The sequence below is a fragment of the Penicillium oxalicum genome, chromosome I (genome assembly GCF_001723175.1).
Source record: "Penicillium oxalicum strain HP7-1 chromosome I, whole genome shotgun sequence".
In the NCBI taxonomy this organism is placed as follows: Eukaryota; Fungi; Ascomycota; class Eurotiomycetes; order Eurotiales; family Aspergillaceae; genus Penicillium; species Penicillium oxalicum.
The window spans coordinates 5,784,005-5,799,556 of record NC_064650.1 but is presented as its reverse complement, the minus strand read 5'-3'; the positions used below and the strand labels follow the sequence as shown (position 1 = coordinate 5,799,556).

The 15,552-nt window shown below is 51.8% G+C and overlaps 6 protein-coding genes across 6 annotated transcripts; 3 read left to right on the top strand and 3 right to left on the bottom strand.

Annotated features, from left to right (window-relative positions):
* Window positions 1-682: 682 nt before the first annotated feature.
* Window positions 683-2,729, bottom strand: POX_a01914 (uncharacterized protein; the record flags this gene model as incomplete). Its single annotated transcript, XM_050110837.1, has 3 exons — window positions 683-1,867; window positions 1,957-2,287; window positions 2,392-2,729. 3 exons carry the CDS (start codon window positions 2,727-2,729, stop codon window positions 683-685), a joined length of 1,854 nt encoding a protein of 617 aa, XP_049974605.1.
* Window positions 2,730-4,553: 1,824 nt separating this feature from the next.
* Window positions 4,554-6,236, top strand: POX_a01913 (uncharacterized protein; the record flags this gene model as incomplete). Its single annotated transcript, XM_050110836.1, has 2 exons — window positions 4,554-4,835; window positions 4,923-6,236. The coding sequence occupies 2 exons, from the start codon at window positions 4,554-4,556 to the stop codon at window positions 6,234-6,236; spliced, it is 1,596 nt and encodes a 531-aa protein (XP_049974604.1).
* Window positions 6,237-6,607: 371 nt separating this feature from the next.
* Window positions 6,608-7,526, bottom strand: POX_a01912 (uncharacterized protein; the record flags this gene model as incomplete). Its single annotated transcript, XM_050110835.1, has 3 exons — window positions 6,608-7,014; window positions 7,115-7,327; window positions 7,403-7,526. The coding sequence occupies 3 exons, from the start codon at window positions 7,524-7,526 to the stop codon at window positions 6,608-6,610; spliced, it is 744 nt and encodes a 247-aa protein (XP_049974603.1).
* A 617-nt stretch (window positions 7,527-8,143) lies between these two features.
* Window positions 8,144-9,304, bottom strand: POX_a01911 (uncharacterized protein; the record flags this gene model as incomplete). The annotated part of the gene is made up of 1 exon (XM_050110834.1): window positions 8,144-9,304. The coding sequence occupies one exon, from the start codon at window positions 9,302-9,304 to the stop codon at window positions 8,144-8,146; it is 1,161 nt and encodes a 386-aa protein (XP_049974602.1).
* Window positions 9,305-9,696: 392 nt separating this feature from the next.
* POX_a01910 (Transmembrane 9 superfamily member 1) lies at window positions 9,697-11,887 on the top strand (the record flags this gene model as incomplete). Its single annotated transcript, XM_050110833.1, has 4 exons — window positions 9,697-10,798; window positions 10,885-11,222; window positions 11,304-11,739; window positions 11,820-11,887. 4 exons carry the CDS (start codon window positions 9,697-9,699, stop codon window positions 11,885-11,887), a joined length of 1,944 nt encoding a protein of 647 aa, XP_049974601.1.
* A 1,376-nt stretch (window positions 11,888-13,263) lies between these two features.
* POX_a01909 (Calcium-binding protein NCS-1) lies at window positions 13,264-14,241 on the top strand (the record flags this gene model as incomplete). Its single annotated transcript, XM_050110832.1, has 4 exons — window positions 13,264-13,274; window positions 13,483-13,568; window positions 13,649-13,944; window positions 14,062-14,241. The coding sequence occupies 4 exons, from the start codon at window positions 13,264-13,266 to the stop codon at window positions 14,239-14,241; spliced, it is 573 nt and encodes a 190-aa protein (XP_049974600.1).
* Between the last annotated feature and the right edge of the window lie 1,311 nt (window positions 14,242-15,552).

Genomic DNA, 15,552 nt, shown 5'->3' with positions numbered 1-15,552 from the left:
CCAGTACTCCGGTGGCTCTTTTCGAGCTCTGTTCTGCAACTTTACTAATAGTCTCTGGTGGCGGTCGGTTTTTTGCATTGAGCTTAATGAGTTACGTTGTACGACTGAAGTCACGATCTGACGACCGCTGATGTACTACTTCGAGATACTCAGATATAGATATGAGGACTCGGTGGCTACTTGCCCCATGATTGAAGAATGTCGGCAAACTTAAATTTACATGAATGGCCATCACGCAAATGTCGGATCCACTCGAATTTATCGCTTGATCAATTTAGTCCCTTCCGTATTAGGTCAATGGTCTCATAGGCGTTGCTTTCTGTCTGAATTGCAGACCAGGTAGGTTTGAGTGCTGGGTCATCTGGCTTGATACTTTCTTATAATACCTGTCAATCTATCCATCGGATGGGACCAAAGCCACGTACGAGTCTTACTAATGAGAGTAGGTAATTAGTGGACAGGCGATAATTAGTCCGTGCCAGTGACTTTTTGCGAAGTTGGGCATCATTCAACATGAAGCATACACTAGACATACTGAACTCAGAGTGTAACCCAGAGGCTGATATCAACAGAGACTCTGGTGTTCATTTTGATCATCTCATTGACTATGATAGGAACATCTCGTGGATCGCCCAACATGACCATAAATCACATCTTGAGTGCTGGTAGGCAGCAAGTACTTTCATTGCACTCCAACGGGTCGGGCGCCAGACAAGTTCACCACACGTCCGCCGCCAGCCGCGCCCAGCGCTCCTGGAGGTGGTGGGCAAACCCAGCCGGGAACATTCGAGTCTTCTCTCTCACGAGAGAAAATGGTCTCCCAGATGTTGGGGAACCCTGTCGGTAGAGCACCTCGTTGTCGAGCCCCGGGAATAGCGAAACGGGGATTGCGGTGGGTCAAATACCCACGCATCAATCCTTGAGCCAGAAGTGAGGCGAGAATCGTCTCAATCTCCTCCATGAGCAAGAAATGTCTGTCCGCGTCGGGCCCATCTTCTGTAGACTCGGCGTAAGGATCCAATTCCGTGGGGTCACAATCAGCGCCGGGGTCACCATCGATCAATTGTCCAGGGACATTCTCGTGCCACTGGCCACTTTCGTCGAAGAACCCATCTGGTGCGAGATAGTCCCCATACCGTTCTAGCAAGTAGCTTGCCTCTGGAAGCTCGGGCCCATCGAGATCGCCAAAGTCCGGATCTATTGACTGGGGGATCACCTGAGATCCAAAGAAGTGAAAGTCGATCTTTTCGCCGGCGTGCGTCTTCGACGGTTGTAATCGACGGTGCTGGGCTTGCAACCATCTAGTGGCCACGGCCAGCTTCTCAAGGTAGAGATAGGGTGGGGGTCCACGCTGCGCCTGCGCCTGTGGGTCCCCCAGATATCCACTGTGAATAAACACCTTTCGACAGAAGGAGCGCCAGACCATGATCTCACACCGGTTCCGGAGAGTGAGCAAAATGCCCTTCCGCGCAAACCACTCGGCAGCAGGCGAGGTCGGGGAGAGATATTCTCGGAATGCGATGTAGTCCCCACGGACGATCAGTCTACGCAATTGCTCAAATTGCTCTGTCAACCCATTCGCCTCGGGTCGTCGCAGCAGCTCGCGAGAAGGAAACCGGCCCATAATAATATTGGACGGGATCAGGTAGGCAAGAATCAGATGTCGTTGACTGATCGCTTGCCGATGACATTGTTCATAGGCGGCTTGGAGGGCCACGAGAGCCGGGTAAAAGAGGTTGTTGGAAAATAGATATCGTCCGAGGTAGTAGAGATAGGTGACGCGCTGTGATGCCGGGAAATGGGCCAACGGAGGAGACTGGGCGCTGATACTGGCAAACATTTGTTCGGCATTGCGCAGCTTGCCACACTAATCAGGGTCCGATATGCGCGTCAGTCTTTGCAAGTTGAAGAATTGCCGAAGCATTGTGGAGGGGGCAAGAGCCAAGAGTGAATTACCTGGAAGAGAAGCTTGAGACACAGATTCGCCATGAGATAGATTCCCACCCGCTTTCCCTCAGGCTTGCCGTGAGGGCCTGGAGTACCGGTGCGGTCTGTCAAGCACTTGATGAAAGCCTCGCGCACCACGTTTGCCGACTGCTCCACCAGTGTGACCTTTTCACTGCCCTCTTCGTTGTCCATGCTGCCCTCCATGCGCAACATGTGTGCGATCAGTTCCGGCCGGCGGTCCAATCCCATGGCGAGCTTTGCCAGCACCTTTGAAAAGTAGAGGACAGTGGGGAGCACAATCACGCCCATTTGGCTGTCTCCGAGGGCTAGGACGCATTGACTGTAGATGATGGAAACCAGAATCCTCGATCAGCCTCCCAATGTCGCAAACGGCGGGCTATTTCTTCCGAAAGGACGCGCCGAGGCCGCAAACTGAAAACTCACTTAAGCAATGCTTTGAGCTGCTTGTATGTGTCGAGGAGATTATCGGTATTGACATCTCGAAGGAATGTGAAATAGAGCTTCATGAACGTCGGAAACGCGGTCCATGACGAAGCGCCTTTGGCCTGCGGCACGAGGGCCTCGCATCGAAGCAAAAGCCCCGACTCGCTCTGCGCACCGGGTGGATATCGTTGACGTAGCTCGTTAATCATGCGCTGGTATGCATCTGACAAGGGAGGCTCAATCTGCAGGAAGTCCTGCAGCTTGGCGCCATCTCGATTCTGAATTTGGACGGCTACGCCGGCGAGGAACTCATCCAAGATGGAGGGCTGACCCGCCATTGGGAAGTCGGCTTGGAGAAACTTGCAGGACTATGGATGAAGATGATCAATTTCAATCACGGCAGGCGCATATCCATGGTGGAGTGGCCGGGGGGGGAAGGGAGCAATGTCCACTGGGAGCCGGATTGTGCTGAAGCGTGTGAGCCTCAAAGATGAAGATGCTTATCGTCACAAACGAGTCGACGACAGTATCCACGCGATCGGCGACTGTCCGCGCGCTTGGTGGGCAGAATCGGAGCTGCTTTGATCACCGCCTTGGGGACATTTAGCCTGAGGCAAGCACGAGTGACATATCATCCGCCTGTCCAATCAGATTCCACGCAACCGGAGAAGTGACAGCACCCCACATCAAGCTTGTGGTCAACTTCCAGAGGTACAGAGCCGTAAGGCGGTTGGAGAGCCTTCATGTTGAATCAACTCCTGGTCAACCCGGTTTCTGTGAATAAACATCTATTTCGAATCAATCAAAGTTGATTTTGATCCTTCTATTCCAGACTCTTCGCCCGCGCGTGTTCAATGAGGTCACGTGAAAGTGGGTATCTACGCTCCTGAGGTTTCTGTCCCAGTTACATGTTACCTGCACGGCATCCAGGATATTCATCTAGCCATACTCGAAGTTTACGTCTCTGCGACGGGATGAACTCAAAATAACCTGATCCAGTACAGATCAGTGGAAGCGCCGCTGCCCTTCATACTCACAGTGTTGCCTGTAATTTTATTTACTATTTTTTGTACTTTCCAACGGCTGCACAGGCTGATAAGACCCAGACAAAAAGCTGACACAAATCCTATCTTAACCCCAGTGAGGCAAAAATTGATCAGTAACTTCTACCTACTGAAGAGGTATCTGGCACATGATTTCAGAGAGAGTTCCAAACACCCAACTATTAGATTTTATGTACTGATAGAGACAGGTCCCGCCTGGTGCTAAGCATTTGTCGGCTGTGTGTCGAAACTTCTCCGAATCATAGATGCATGGCTCTGTTGTATGAGTGCCAAAATAAGCCAAGCTTTCGGTCCTCGGCCCATTCACGTAGCGCATGCAATGCTATCCATACATACTCAGGAGTCAGAGCATGTGAAAACATCAGCCAGACTCTCAACTTCTCCAATGCCAAATAATGTCGCGAGTACAACTCCTTTCAAACCGCTGTGGCACACTGCTGTGGGTACCAAGCAATCGATGTATCAGAGCTACCTAGATTTCGCCTGACTCCCGTACCTAAACAAGGCTACCTTCTAGATCACGAGAGCGTGTGAAGGGGTCAATAGGTACCTAGCGTCCACATGTGGCCGTGTGTGGTTGTGGGCGGTAAACTCCATCCAGGAGAGAGTGCGCGAACGCAAGACATGAACCTTATTCTTCAATGAATGACTGACGGATCCTTTTGGGCTGATGAAGAATTCCAAGGTCCAAGATGTGCTATTTTCAGATTGCCAACTCACAAGCGAATCCACCCGAATACCCAGTAGACCTTTACACATACCAGTTCTCGGGGCAGTGACTGATCGAGTCCAATGACGTCACTTTGAGTGCATGTTGCCAACTGCTGGGACCAGACTCTCACGTGAAGAATCGGGCCTGGGCCTGGAAGACCAAGAAAGAGGGACAATCCAAACGCGCCCTCGCATTCACATGTGAAGAATCACCGTACCTTCCTTCGTAGCTCCACCGGTCACGTCACTTCTCGAGAACATCCCACCCTCTTCCATGCCCCCAAAATCCCCCCAGTAGATAATCCAAGGTCTGCCTCTTCGTCTATTCCGCAATCTTCCTTTCCATCCGCGACTTGCTCTGTCGAAAAGAGCTTCTTTCATTCCATCATGGCGGGCTCTCAATCGTCCATCGTAGCTTGGATCAAGCATCCATTTGTTCAGTCCTTCACGTGGATGTATCTCATCTTACAGGCGGTACTCAGATTCGTCTTCTCGCCCGCCCCTCCTCCTCCATCGAATCAAAATCAAAATCTCCCCCGAAAGCGAGTCGCCGTCATTGGTGCAGGCCTCACTGGTGTCTCATCTGCGGCGCACTGCGTCGGCCATGGCTTTGACGTGCAAATCTTTGAGGCCAGGTCCAAGGACCGTGGTCTTGGTGGGATCTGGAGTGTAAGTTCCGGCGCTGCGTCGCTACCAGGAGAGACACAGTCGTTGCTCCGAGGGACGAGAGATAATCATGACTGACCGGCAAAACAGCGGGTCAACTCTACCTCTGCGCTCCAGGTGCACAGCTTGATGTACCGTTTCCACCCTTCCGTCCACTTTGACAGTGCATATCCGTCTCAACAGCAAATCAAGGACCAAATTGTGCAGCTCTGGAAACGCTATGATTTGGAAAGACGGACCGTGTTCGATACCAAGGTGACCTCGGTCAAAAAGACCAAGAACGGTCAATGGATCATCAATGACGACGAGGAACAATATGGCCGTTTCGACGGGGTTCTGACCGCCGTGGGCGTCTGCGGTGATCCCAAGGCGCCCACTTTGCCCGACCAGGACAAGTTTAAGGGTCAAATCTTCCATTCTTCCGAGTTGGATGGCAAGGACGCCAAGGGCAAGAAGATTTTGATCGTTGGTGGAGGTGCGAGTGCCATCGAGGCCCTGGAATTCGCAGTCAAGTCAGGCGCCGCAGAAATTGATGTCTTGTCTCGTTCCGATAAATGGGTTATCCCTCGAAATGTTCTGGTGCAGTCCCTGCTCGCTTTCAACATCTTCGGTCAGGAGACATCTTTGTCCTGGATTCCTGAAGGGTTGCTTCGCAAGTTTTTCTATCGTGACCTGCAGGACATTGCTCCAACCGACGATGGGATTTTCACGCAAACCCCAATGGCCAACTCCGAACTCTTTGATCAGATTCGCGAGGGAAAGGCTCACTGGCTTCGGGGTGATATTGTGTCCGTGGAAGAGAAGGGCATCATGTTCAATCATCGATCCAAGGGTGTCCCCAAAGGCGGACCGGGCAAGGAGCGTTTGGTCGAGGGAGATATTATTGTCATGGCGACGGGTTTCAAGCGGCCGTCACTCAACTTCCTACCCGATGAAGTGTTTGAGGAGCCTTACAGTCCTCCAGACTGGTACCTCCAGGTCTTCCCGCCCAAATATCCGGACATTTGCGCCAACAACAGTACCTATGTGAATGCGATTGGTACTGTGGGCAACATGCACATTGGCATCTACACACGCTTCCTCATCATGTTCTTGACCGATCCCCTGACTCGCCCTACGGAGCAGCGCATGAAAACCTGGATCGATTTCACGCGCTTCATGAAGCAGTTCGCACCTACCCGGGCATTTGACTTCTTCACCTATGCTGAGCTGATCTACTGGTATGTGTTTGTGCTGTTGGTGAACCCCTTCCGGTGGAAATGGGCTCTGTTTGTCTTCTTCGGACTGGGACGAGCATTACCTTTGATGGTGGTCGAACAAGAGGAACGGTTCCGTAATGAGTTGAAGCGGCAGCACAAGATCGACAGGGCCGACAAGGGAGCGAAGGGAGAGAAGGGCGAGTGATACTGGCTTTGGATTTTACAGTCAAAGTCGCGCCTCGCGATACAGACGAGCTATGGTTCAGTGGCCGGGCCATTTTCCCAATTCATATGTGATACCAGTGTTCGTATATAGCTCACAAAGATATCTTTTTTTTGTGTCAATTCTTGCTGGCCGAATTGTGAGACGCAGCCCGTTGTCTCTCTGGTCAAGTCCTCTGAGAAATGCAATTCTCTCAAGGTTGTAGTGGCGAGTAAAATGGAAGATTGCTGCTATCTCAGGGACTGTGCCGTAGAGATAGCGCTGAGCATTGAACATTAAGATAAGATTACAATGTCTAGCAAAAGATGATCATAATTCCCGAGCCGGGCCCCTCTCCAGTCTCCAGTCTGATGCTACTCTCTCTTGATTTCAGGAATCTTCTCTCCAACATCGTAGGCGAGGTTGCCCCGCGAAATCCACACGGGCAGGTAGCCATTCTCCTCCAGATACAACATGGGCCAGAGAGCAGTCACGCCCACGAGACAAAAAAAGGTGGCCATCAAGTGCCAGGCCATGACGAGCCAGTATCCGATGTGGGGGAGAAGGAACTTGATAAAGTCGGAGGTTTGATAGAGATCTTCCTGTCGGGTAATATAGTACTTGGTGTGATCACCATTGGTGGATGCATCGGTCTTGGAGGGGTCAGTGGTCAAGTCCAGGACCGTGGTCAACGTCACCGGGGCGACATGGAAAGGAACCAGCCAGATCGAAAAGATCTGGGACATGTTGACATAGAGTTTTAGTTGGCTGTCGTCGAAAGCTGGAAAGACCTCCGTTTTAGTGTTTCGTTTGGGATCGACCGTCACGTCGGCTCTTCTGGCGAAAGGGCTGCTCTGTCAGGCATGGATCGATTCACTTACCGACGGAGTGGACTTGCATCTCGATCCGCGGGGACATAATCTTATACCATTGGAAGATCTTGACTATCCACCATCGACTACCATTGAAACTAGGCACTCGGCAAAAAGGATGCACAAAGGATGCATTTGGAGTGAAGAATCGCTCCAGTGCCTTTTGTTGCAGCGAAGGAGGAGACTGAACGAGCAGCTGGATAACAGTCCGGATCTCGGCCACTGAGGGAGTTCTTGTCAGCTACCCATATTCTCGTTCCACGTAGACGGCCAAGGTCGGAAGAGGTCTTGATTCACCTGGATTCTCCATGACAAATAGGTATGAATCGATCACTGAAAGATGAAACTGGAGGGGTTCAGCTAGAAGCGAAGTGTTTCTTAGGTCGGGTGGTGTGCGAATGTTGAGCAGGAATCCGTCCATCTCGCAGACAACAATCAAACTCCGCCAGAGAGTGACATCATTCCTCCGGGACCTGCAGCGCCAGCATGTGAAAGTTGCGAGTCGGCGGGAGCCATTACGTATCGGTCAGTCTGGTCCCATTGGAAATTTGGCACCGATTTTCAGTAGATAATAATCAGACGAGGGCGCAGAAGTGAATTCAAGTTACAGGCCATGGATTTGCGCCCATGTAGCATGCTCAAACTTCCATTTCAACCCGGGAGATATCTCCCGTGTGCCGTTCCGGGATGTAGATGCACGGCTCGTGAAATTCTATGGGAACATGAAGTGGATCCTCGGCATCCCGACTCCGTCAGAGCAGCCATCCTGGACAAACGACCTAATCAATTTCCAACTTCTCTACCTTTATGCGGGCTGACAAGCAATCGTAATTTTCATTTTCATGACTTGTCTGGAAATGAACCGTGGATTTCACAAACGGCCTCTAAACTGATGACGAGAACCTAACTCCCGGTAATGAAGACATGACTTTTGTGCTTTCACCAGGCGAGATAAGATGAATGGTATACGAGAGAAGACAAAATACAAAAATGGAAACCCTTTCAGGAAAATGAAATTGTAGCAGCCACTTGAAAGATCTATCGCTTCCAAGTGTCAACCTTCTTGCGCCGCTTGTCAAAGATGTCACCCACAGCCACACCATCGCTGCGTTGACCATCCTCGTTTTTACGCTTTCGACTCTTCTCAAGGGCAGAGCCACTGTTCTTGGACCGACGGGTGAGACGCTCAATACGGTCAGCTCCCTCAGTGAGGCCTTTCCATTCGTCACCGCCGTAGGTTCCCTCGAGGCGACCGCCGCGCTTGGCAAGATCCTTTCGGGTCTCTTTAGGTAGTCGGACAAAGTTGGTCTCTTCGTATCGGGTGCGTTCGGCCTCGTGCTCTCTGTCTTTCTTCGACTTGGTCTGCCGCCCGCCGGCAATGATGGTACTGCCAATACTGGGTTCTGCCATTGGCGCCGCTGACATCTCAGCGCTGACAAACTCGTCAATAACGTTGGACCGCTGGGGTCGGCGTTCCCGGCGCTCGCGACGATCGAGACTCGGCAGAGCAGTGGGCATGATCTTGGGAGGACGGTAAATGCCATCACTTGGCTCCTGCCTCGAGGCCTTGTCTTGTGGCTTCGTCTGCTCGATCTTGGCCTTGGCGAGGGCGGAAATGTTGGGCCGGTATGCCATCTCATCCATATCCTCCTCGTTCTCTTCCTCGTCGTCCTCTTCGTCACTATCCCCCTCACTGTCATCTCCCTCAGACTCCTCGTCGCTGCCTGCCTCGGCGGATTTGTGGCTCTTCTTGGACTTTTTCGATTTCGTCGGGCGTTCCATCCTCTCAGAATCCTCCGCCGCCTTGATAACCTTATCGATTTGGTACTTCAGTCGTCCTTCGAGGGGTCGGACGCCACGGTCGAGATAGGTTCGAAGCTCGATCAATTTTTTCACAGCCTCATCGCGGAGGTTGCCGTCGGCCACGTTCTCAGACTCCTCTTGGTCTGTTTGTGATTGAACTTGTCGCAGCTGAAAGATGACCAAAAACACCAAATTCTGAAGATAAGAGAGAAGAATTTCGCTCTTTGTGTCTAGGAGCGAGATACCATCCTGGGGCGGCGTGATGGAAACATCTGCGGGCGCATCTTTATTTGTAGCTGGAAGGGCTGAAGCGGCCGTGACTAGCGAGGAATTGAGGGTTTCAAGAAGCGCAGAAAGCGCCGGGGCTGCCACTTGGGCCGTCTCTGTCGAAGCCATGGTGAGTTGCTTTATTCGACTAGCAATCAACTCTGAAACTTTCAAATCTGTAAATTGCTGGAATTTTTTTGGATACTTGGTTTCTTATCACCACGTGACGTTCACTCGGCCTTTGGTGCCTGTTCGCTGCAAAGTCACGTGTCGTCACTGGTGGCCTTGTCAGTCGTCATGCTGGTCCTCTGAGATCTTTCTTGCGCCGGTGGCATTGCTTGAATTTTAATTAGAGCTTCGCCTGATTGTCTTCAAGCCCTGCTGCTTTCCGTTTCCAGGGACCTTGAATCTGAAATTCGTTGCGAATTTTCAACTCGCCACGCTCTATGCTGCATCGACACTCGCCAAAACATATGAAGCTGTCCTGAACGGGCCACCTCCGTGCATCTCATACGCCCACCATGCGGTTCACCACCCACGTTTCCTATATCGGTACGGCGCTACTGTCGCTAGCATCCAGCTCGCTGGCATTTTATCTTCCCGGTGTCGCTCCGTCATCGTACAACAAAGGCCAAGCAGTCCCGCTCAATGTCAATCACTTGACGCCCGGCTTGTCGCGCGATGATCAGCTTCACTCGGTCTTCTCTTACGACTATTACAAAGATTCATTCCACTTCTGTCAACCTGAAGGGGGGCCACGAGATGTAAGGGAATCATTGGGAAGCATTCTGTTTGGCGATCGAATTCGCACGTCACCGTTAGAGCTTCACATGGCGCAGAACGAGACCTGTAAAGCAGTTTGCGGAGAGGTTATATTTGACGCGCGTAGTGCGAAATTCACGAATCGTCGAATCGCGCAAGGGTACAACATCAACTGGATTGTGGACGGGTTGCCCGCGGCGCAGCTCAACTACGACAGCAACACCAATACTCAGTTCTACAGCCCCGGATTTGCCCTTGGGGACGTGGATGAGAATGGCCAATCGGTGCTTTATAATCACTACGATATTATCATTGAATATCACCGTGTGGGCTTCGGCGGCAAAGATCAATACCGCGTGGTCGGTGTGCATGTGCAGCCAGAATCTCGTCGTGACTCTCGGGTCTTGGAGGATGGCACGGCCGACTGCGGTACCCAAGACAGCCTTTTGATCCTCAGCGAAGAATCCGACACTCCCGTCACCTGGACATACAGTGTCTATTGGAAAGAATCTTCCACCGCGTGGGCCACCCGATGGGACAAATACCTGCACGTCTATGACCCGAAGATCCATTGGTTCTCCCTAATCAACTCCGCTGTTTTCGTGGTCTTTTTGGTGGGTATGGTCAGCATGATTTTGGTGCGTGCTCTCAAGAAGGATATTGCTCGCTACAACCGGCTCGACCAAATCGACCTTGATGACCTGAATGGCACCTCGGGCGCAATTGAGGATGGAATCCAAGAGGATTCTGGATGGAAGCTCGTTCACGGAGATGTCTTCCGCTGTCCCCAGTCACCTCTTCTGTTGAGCATTCTGGTTGGCAACGGTGCTCAACTTTTCATGATGACCGGCGTCACCGTTCGTAAGTACAAGCTGATCAACCTCTTTTCGACTCGGACTCCCCCCCTGACCACTTGTGCGACCATTTTGCTGACCAGCCATCCGCAGTATTCGCACTTTTTGGACTTCTTTCCCCCGCCAATCGTGGTTTCCTGGCTACTGCCATTCTCCTGATCTCTGCCTTGTTTGGTGCCATCGGAGGTTATGTCTCATCCCGGGTCTATAAGTCGTTTGGGGGTGAAGCCTGGAAGCGGAACATTATCATGACTCCGCTTCTGCTTCCGGGAGTTATCTTCACCACATTCTTCATTTTGAATCTTTTCGTTTGGGCCAAGGGCTCAAGTGGCGCTGTACCCTTCGGTACCATGCTCGCCTTGGTTCTGATCTGGTTTGTGATCAGTGTGCCACTGAGTGTGGCCGGTAGCTGGCTCGGCTTCCGACAAGCGGTACGTGCAACGTTCTGCCTCTTCGATGATCTTCTCGGGGGTTGGTCAAGTTTGATGCTAACCACTATTTCGCGAATACAGGCCATTGAGGGTCCAACGAAGACCAATCAGATCCCTCGTCAGATCCCACCCATGGCGGGCAGTCTGCGTCCGGTCCCTTCCATTCTTCTGACCGGAATTCTGCCCTTCGCTGCGATCTTCGTAGAGCTGTATCTGATTACTTCCTCACTCTGGACAAGCAAGATCTACTACATGTTCGGCTTCCTTTTCTTGTGCTATGGTTTGATGATCATCACCTCTGCTGCGACCACTGTCCTGCTTGTCTACTTCTTGCTTTGCGCGGAGAATTACCAATGGCACTGGCGTGCCTTTGCCGGTGCAGGAATGACAGGCGGCTATGTGTTCCTCAATGCCTTGATCTTCTGGGCCACCCGGGTCAGCTTCGGTGGTCTGACCGGCGCCGTGTTGTATGTGGGATACTCGGCGCTGATTGGCTTTGTTGTCTTTGTTCTCACTGGTAAGTGACTTTTGCATCCCCTACCCTGTGGCTATGCCCACTATTCAATGCATTGCAAATCTAATGGTTTCTTGTCGTAGGCTCTATCGGCTTCTTTGCCAGCTGGGCGTTCATCCATCGCATTTACGGCTCGATCAAAGTGGATTAAAGCTGCATTCAACGAATTCCATCGTTTCTTCGATCATCCCGATTGTTTCTTGGAAAATATCACTATACGGCGCTGTCCCCTTCTGTACTACCCTTCCTCTTGATTCTTTGTTTTTTCTTCTCTCCCATGCATTTCTGCCTGGACTTGCATCTGTGCCTCGATAGCCGTGTTAATGATCAATGAACATTTCGGTTGTTCTGCTGCTGGGATATTATCTTTTGTGGTCCTATTGTTTCTTGTTTTCCTTTCTGCGCCCCATCTTGATACCTATGTTCCATCAATATCTCTCCCTCCCTCCCTCTCTCTTTTCCTCTCCGTCTTCCTCTCCGTCTCTCTTCGAATGTGCTTCCAGTACACGACCTAGTCGGGCGACTGATCTTCTCTGGAAGAGACCTAGAGATGGCGCTCATGTACATAAATGGGCATCTATACTGCATAGCCCACACATTGGGCCAATTTCCATTCCTTCACAACAACCGTGACATTGCTTGAAATATCAAGCCGGGACGACGGGATCACTGGACTTGATCGGAAAAATGTTGACAGTCTAGAATGTCCTCACTTTGAAAATCATCCTTCCATCGGGCTCAAGAGTATATAATTAGCACCGAGTGTGGTCCAAACATTCATCGATCTTCTCCTTCAGCACATGCCAAGCCGCCCCGTCTCCCCCTCCTCGTGTGATCGAAGGGTCTGGACTCTGGGTCTTTTTACCCCCCATTGGGTACCGTCCAGTGTCCACCAGTCGAGTACTTTCCACGTACCTGGTCGGCCATGGCAAAGGGTAGTACACTCAGAGGTCTCTCGCCCGTCCCCCTGCAGTGGCTGGTGTTCGTGTTCCGGCCCTTCGAGAGTCCGGCGCAGCTCGTGGCAGCTGCGCGCACTCCCGTGACCTCATCCCTCGTGCGCGTGGCTTTTGTGAGGCTGCCGGGAATATCGTTTTTCCCCATTCACCCACCGGACTTGGTGCCCCCCTTCGTCATATACCCACTTGGGAATCTTTTTGGACTTTGCAATAGACATTCACCAAACGACTACACTACTGATTACTCTCTCGACACTCTCCATTCACTTCACACGATCCCTCTCCGTCTCGTCTCCTTGAATCTTTTTCTCAGCGCAGACGCCCACCTCGCTTTCCTGTATCCACCCACACCCCCCTCGCCCAGCCCACGCCACGGTATCTCTTGGAACTGAGCCACACTTTCTTCCCCGTGCTACCCCGCGTCACCACCTTCTCGATCCCCTTTTTTTTCCGGCTCGCCTCTCATTGCGTGCGGCTATTTCCTTGCCAATCTCGCCAAGTCGGTCAAGGAACAAATAGAACTCAACACTCGGCGTTTCGTGCCACCTTTCCAGATCTACCGTCACTGATCATGGGCAAGTCGTAAGTGCCTTCATTTTCTTTTCACCAGTCACTCCCCACTCCGACACTCGATCATCAGGTGCGGTGCGATCCCCCTCCGGTCGAGAGTAGCCCTCGTTGGACCCATGGCGATCAGTGCTCGAAATACAGCGAGTGGCCTGATAGAGCCACGCCTTGAATGAGTCCCTCAGTCCGTTGTGGACATGCACATCTGACTCGCAATCGGCAGTCAGTCCAAGCTGTCACCCTCACAACTCGAGGAGTTGCAGAAGTCGACCCACTTTGATAAGAAGGAGCTTCAGCAATGGTATAAAGGTGCGTTGTCGCTTTCCTCCAAGAGGCTGAGATCCCGTTGCTCCATTGCGCGATACTGACTGTGGCCGTGGTCACACTAGGCTTCCTCAAGGACTGCCCGTCGGGCACCCTCACCAAGGAAGAGTTCCAGAAGATCTACCGTCAATTCTTCCCTTTCGGTGATCCATCCTCATTTGCAAATTATGTCTTTCGGGTATTCGACTCGGACAACAGCGGCATGATTGATTTTAAGGAATTCATCTGCGCTCTCTCGGTCACATCACGCGGGAAAATGGAGGACAAGCTGGACTGGGCCTTCCAACTGTACGATATCGACGGAGACGGCAAGATCACTTATGACGAGATGCTGGCCATCGTGGAGGCAATTTACAAAATGGTGCGTACCACTGGGGTGAGACCAGATCATGTCTCTCCGCCGCTCCGCCCACTTCCGGTTGCGGATGACTCGATCCCGCTTCTCCGTAACTAGACGGTCCACTAACGCTGCGAATAGGTGGGCTCCATGGTCAAGCTTCCCGAGGACGAAGACACACCAGAGAAGCGAGTGCGCAAGATTTTCCGAATGATGGACAAGGATGAGAATGGCAGCCTGGACATCGAGGAATTCAAGGAGGGCAGCAAGCGCGATGAGACCATCGTCAGCGCCTTGTCCTTGTACGACGGTCTGGTGTAGCACGGCAAGGAAAGACGCTCTCTTTACCCCGGCGCAGTGCGGCGCATATGTGATGCGATTCATGTCATTTCATCCTTTTTCTCCTTTCTGGGCTCCTACTGATCAAACTTTTGCGTCGGCTTTCGTCTTTCTTGTGCGAGTGTTTTGCCTTGTCAAGTTTTTCCTATTGGGAGGTTGTGCCCAGGGCTCTCACGCGTCTGGGTCTTGCATCTGCTTTTTCTTGCGCCCCGATGTGGTCAGCCGCTTTGTCTCTTTTCACGCAAATATCCTCGGTCGTCCTGCGACATCATGTACATGAATTAAGATTTGTATATCCTTCACTGCCTATGACCCCGGTGGATCAAGTTGATTCCAGAGGCCGCGTCAAATGTGCTCAGTACGTATGCGCGGTCGACGCCACCTTGACTTGTCTTGCCTGTTCCCATGCAAGCCAATCGGTGTGCATCCATATACATCCCAATGTCTTCATCGAGGACGCCCCCATGTACGATTGTGCCTTGGTGTCCACCCCACGGTCAAAGAATGGGCGTCTATTATCATGATTCGAGAACACCAGTGCGACCGATCGCCGTGTCCGTAACTGCATCGCAGCTGCTACCTTCCGTCATTTTTCTTGCGGGCGCCAAGCAAGCCATGCCTAGGTAGAAGATGATACAACCTGGCGCCTATCGCTGTTGAGAACAGACGAGTCAGAAAGCTAATGAAGGTACCACGGGCGTTCCCGTATTCGATACACCAGAAGATGGACTCCATGGAAAAGGTATACATGAATTGATCGACTGCACACGCACACCACAGTCTTCAGCGCTGCCGAGAAGGCCGACAGAGAGAGAAAGGGCCATTATGCAGCACTCTATTGGGATTTGATATACAAAGGGTATCGCAAGATGCACAAACCTCCCCTTTCCCTCTGCGAAGACAGGGCACGGATCTATTGTACTCAAACGTCAAAACGACGCAAACCACGCGCCAAACGCAAAACGCAAAATGCAAGAGAATCGAGTGGACAGCGACGGGAACGAAAATCAGAGTCATCTCCCAACGCGGAAAACACGGAGTTCAGAGAAACATGTAACATTGCAGGGAGGGTTAAGAATAAGGGACGAATAGGAGGAGTTTCAAACGGGAGATGAGACTCGTGATATGGCGTTAGGAAGATAATCAGCTGAAAGTAGATACCAGCGATAGGACGGCACGTTGAAAGATGAGGATATTTCGATTGGCGCCGTCACGAGCCGGGGAGGTTTGAGAACCTCGTCGAGGATCAGATGAGCATCTGTGCTCAGAGGAAGAATGGCAAGCGAGCCGGTC